General features: G+C 48.8%; 1 protein-coding gene across 1 annotated transcript in view; it reads right to left on the bottom strand.

The window, feature by feature from the left end:
* Positions 1 to 5,000, bottom strand: part of LOC308172904 (retinoic acid receptor gamma-like) — a gene marked incomplete at both ends in the record, with an annotated part of 31,635 nt that overhangs the window by 4,952 nt on the left and 21,683 nt on the right. The window contains 2 exon segments of the mRNA XM_080547864.1: positions 1,131 to 1,272; positions 2,230 to 2,378. Coding sequence (XP_080403990.1) covers positions 1,131 to 1,272; positions 2,230 to 2,378 — 291 coding nt within the window.

The raw sequence follows: 5,000 nt of genomic DNA, 5'->3' as shown, positions 1-5,000 counted from the left end.
GGCGGCAGAGCAGCCTGTCCCTCCTGGCCCTCCCTTCCCTCAGCTGACCAGCGGCAGAGCAGCTGTCCCTCCTGGCCCTCCCTTCAGCTGACCAGCGGCAGAGCAGCCTGTCCCTCCTGGCCCTCCCTTCAGCTGACCAGCGGCAGAGCAGCCTGGCCCTCCTGGCCCTTCCCTCAGCTGACCAGCGGCAGAGCAGCCTGTCCCTCCTGGCCCTCAGCTGACCAGCGGCAGAGCAGCCTGTCCCTCCTGGCCCTCCCTTCAGCTGACCAGCGGCAGAGCAGCCTGTCCCTCCTGGCCCTCCCTTCCTACTGCTTCAGCTGACCAGCGGCAGAGCAGCCTGTCCCTCCTGGCCCTCCCTTCCTACCCTCAGCTGACCAGCGGCGGAGCAGCCTGTCCCTCCTGGCCCTCCCTTCCTACCCTCAGCTGACCAGCGGCAGAGCAGCCTGTCCCTCCTGGCCCTCCCTTCCCTCAGCTGACCAGCGGCAGAGCAGCTGTCCCTCCTGGCCTCCCTTCCCTCAGCTGACCAGCGGCAGAGCAGCCTGTCCCTCCTGGCCCTCCCTTCCCTCAGCTGACCAGCGGCAGAGCAGCCTGTCCCTCCTGGCCCTCCCCTTCCCTCAGCTGACCAGCGGCAGAGCAGCCCGTCCCTCCTGGCCCTCCCTTCCTACCCTCAGCTGACCAGCGGCAGAGCAGCCTGTCCCTCCTGGCCCTCCCTTCCTACTGCTTCCTTCCTCTCAGGATGTCCAGTTGCAGCAGAGCCATATTGAGATTTCGACTCACACACACATGCAGGCACACACATACATACACACACAGACACACACAGACACACACAGACACACACAGAAGTACACATAGACAGACAGACAGACACACACACACACACACACACACAGACATACACGTAGACAGACAGACAGACAGACAGACACACACACACGCAGACACACACACACAGACATACATGTAGACTGACAGACACACACACACACACACAGACATACACGTAGACAGACAGACAGACACACACACACGTATACACACACAAGCACACACACACACACACACACACACACACACACAACAGACGCTCCACAGTGAGACGGAACGTTCCGCCAGACACTCACACTCACCCTCTTTGGACATGCCGACCTCGAAGCACTTCTGCAGCCGGCAGTACTGGCAGCGGTTCCGGGTCACCTTGTTGATCTGACAGTTCTTGTCGCGGTGGCAGGTGTACACCATGTTCTTCTGGATGCTGCGTCGGAAGAATCCCTGTGTTGGAAGAGGTAGAGACAGAGAGAGAGAGAGAGAGAGAGAGAGAGAGAGAGAGAGAGAGAGAGAGAGAGAGAGAGAGAGAGAGAGAGAAAGAGAGAGAGAGAGAGAGAGAGATTGAAACATTTTCTTTATTCACCTTTCAGAAAAATACAAGCTAATTCACTTGTTTCATAATAGAATACAAAACAACAACAAAAAGAAACAAAATTACAAACATTAAAAACAAGAAAAACAAAAAAAATTAAGTATAAGCAACTTATACTTGCTTATACTAGAGAGAGAGAGCAGAGAGAGAGTGAGAGAGAGAGAGACAGAGAGAGATTGTCAATTGACAGTAGTAGTAGTAGTAGATGTTTATTTCAGTCATAGAAAAAGACATATCAGTAAGATCTTAAATGAAATAGAAAATAAAACCGAAAAGGTGTAGGCTGAAGCAAATAGCCCTTTTTACATTATTTTAAAAATAAAAATGTTTTACGTTATATTTTAAAACAAAACAGAATCAAAAAGAAAGCCATTGTCAATTGTCAGAAAGCTATTATCAATATATCCATACATGTCTTGATCATAGACTGAGTGAGCTCTAGCCATAGGAAGTCATGTCAGCCCATCCCTTGTACTTAAACAGAGAGTCCACAAGGGAGCAGTACAGGCGTCTCTATATCTTGTCTGTCTTTCAAAAACACGGGCAGTCCTTTATACAACATAGGCTACTGAGTATTATATGACTGATTTAGATTTATCTAAAGAGTGTCATTACACACTGATGTGAAAACATATGTTTTATCTCCTATACCAGGCTTTATGAATAAACTGCGCCTCTTCAAATACACATTTTCTGAAAAACAAATAGAAATGAATTCTGAGAAGAAAAAAAACAACAACAACAACAACATTATACATTATATAGGCTGTCTACGGGATTCTCTCGTCTGTTGGTGGTGTGTGGCTCACCTTGCAGCCCTCACAGGAGCTGACTCCATAGTGGTAGCCTGAGGACTTGTCCTGGCACACAAAGCAGGGCTTGTAGATGCGTGGAGGAGGAGGTGGAGAGGGAGAGCTGGGCACCATCTCCTCTGAGCTGGTGCTCTGGGTCTCCACCGCTGCATAGAGAGAGAGAGAGAGAGAGAGAGAGAGAGAGAGAGAGAGAGAGAGAGAGAGAGAGAGAGAGAGAGAGAGAGAGAGAGAGAGAGAGAGAGAAGAAGAATAGATAAAGTAGATGTTAACTCAATGCACACGTATGCCTTAATATGGGTACACTGTATGTCAGAGAAAAGGAGATTGTTGAGACATTCTTTTATCTGTGAGTGTGACTAAAGCAATGTGTGTGTACACGATTGGGGTTTGTTTCGAAAGGCTCTCGGAGACTTAGCTAAATTCTTATGTATCCATGTGGAACAATTGATGAAGGCTGACTTTGCCAACAAACAACTGCCCAGGAGGCAAGCTCAAAGGCAAATATGTTAAGAGAACAGGGAGGGGGTGGGGGGGGCGGGGGTGAACGCTGAAGGGGGAAAGAGACACAATTAGCTGATGGCCAGATGGCTCAGCTGATAAAATGTTGATTGGCAGCTGAGGTTTGATTGGCGTCTCCAGCCCTTGGGATTGGGAGGCGGGGGGGCTTACCTCGATTGCCTGTATGACTGACGGTTGAATTGTGTGTGCCTGTGTGTGTGTGTGTGTGTGTGTGTGTGTGTGTGTGTGTGTGTGTCTGTGTGTGTGTTGTTTTTGTGAGTGTGTGTGTTGTTTTTGTGTGTGTGTGTGTTGTTTTTGTGAGTGTGTGTGTTGTTTTTGTGAGTGTGTGTGTGTGTGTGTGTGTGTATTTTTTTATTGGAATGCCTGTACACCCGACCTGCCTATATACCTCCAGACCCGTTTGAACAAAACAGGGCCAGTTTGTTTATGAGACACTGCTGTCCTCCCTTCTGTCTCGGAGGGAAAATGGCACGACTATATAACTGTGACTATATAACGCCATTTGCTGTGCCACAGCAAAGCCATTCAACGGCTGCCAATGAAACCTTCAGAATAAACAACATAAAATACACACTCATACCACCATGCACGCTTGTGCGCTGCACGTACAACACCGAGTAGTCACACATATATATATATACGTAGCCTACCTACACAATGCACAGAAATATAAACGTACACTACACACACACACGTCACATTTTGAAGCCTAATTATCCACATCCACTGTCTTAGTTAGGAGTGCCCCAACCAATCCTCTCTAACATGGCTTTCAACTTTCACCTCCAGTCACCCCAACTTCACCTCCCCCTGCCCCATCCCCAAACCCCCCTGTTTTTCTCTTGTTTCCTGGCCCTAAATTCCTCTGCGCAGGCTGGCCAGGGTTTAATAGAGGCCCGGGCTCGTAAGCTCGGCCTATAAAGGCAGTGTCTGGGCTGGGAAGGAGGCCCCCGGCTAGGCTGACCGCCTCTTTATTGGGATCCAGTCACCTTGGGCAGCCATTCACACCACCAGCTGTACCCAGAGATCCCTACCCCGTTAAAAGAAACCCCGGAAAAAAACAAAAAAAATCTGGGGTTAAAAATCCAAAGTCACAGCCCCTCCCCCCCCCCTGCCACCTTCAATGGATACCACAGGGATGGCCCAAATGTGGCCCTGAACTCCCCCCCCACCCCCACCCCCCCCTCCACCTAACCCCCCCGACCCCCCTGACCCCCCCCCCCCCCCTCACACTGGGGCTTGCGTTTAACAAGAGTGGCGAGACTTCAAAAAGAGAGAAAGGGGCATAAAGGAATAATCTAATAAAAGAAGAGAGGGGACAAATGAAGGAGAAAGAGAGAGAGAGAGAGAGAGAGAGAGAGAGAGAGAGAGAGAGAGAGAGAGAGAAGGAGAGAGAGGGGGAGTCATAGGATAGGGGGCTCTCAGTGGCTGGAGAGGTAGAATAAACTCTGACCTCTTAGCTTTGACCTTGACTGGGGAGAGGTTTTGGAAGACCGCTGGTAGACCACAGTACCGTCGCTACTACCAGTATCTTACTATTACTATGTGGTCCTCTGTGGCTCAGTTGGTAGAGCATGGCGCTAACAACGCTTAGGTTGTGGGATCAAATTCCAGTTGGGACCATATATACTGAGATGTACGCACTCGTTGCAATGTAAGTCGCTTTGGATAAAAGCGTCAGCTAAATAATATTACTATACTATACCATCAGAACCACAGACCAAGTAGGATTAACCTACTAACACCCCTTATCAATACCAGCACCGCTACCACAAGTCTTAACCACGATACAATCACCTCACCTCTATCGATACTACTACTACTACCACCACTACCAACAGCTACCACCTGTACCAGAACCACTACCGATACTACCACCAAAAGGCTACCGTTAAATGTGCTAGCAGTATCACTGTCATTATAAGACATGTCACGCAAGAGTGATGTTGCTGAATTGGTACAGCATGTAGACATAAAAAAAAGGAATAGGACATTTTTAGAGACTTTTTTTTTCAATCGCATCGTGGTTATAAATCTCCTCACCCTATTGTCAGTGAGATCCGGTGTGGGGAGTGACCGACGTGGACATTTACTTTTACCTTCATGGCATTTACCAGACACCTTTATTCAAAGCGAGCAAGTGAATCATCTATCCACCAGTTAGAGCAGGGAAAGGTAATCGACGCTCAGGCCTGGTGCCATTGGCGATCATCGTGCAAAAAGAAGGAAGACTATTATTGTTATTATTA

Source organism: Nansenia antarctica (genome assembly GCF_963989245.1).
Source record: "Nansenia antarctica genome assembly, chromosome: 18".
Lineage (NCBI taxonomy): Eukaryota > Metazoa > Chordata > Actinopteri > Argentiniformes > Microstomatidae > Nansenia > Nansenia antarctica.
The sequence above is the reverse complement of the archived record's forward strand: the minus strand, read 5'-3'. Positions and strand labels throughout refer to the sequence as shown.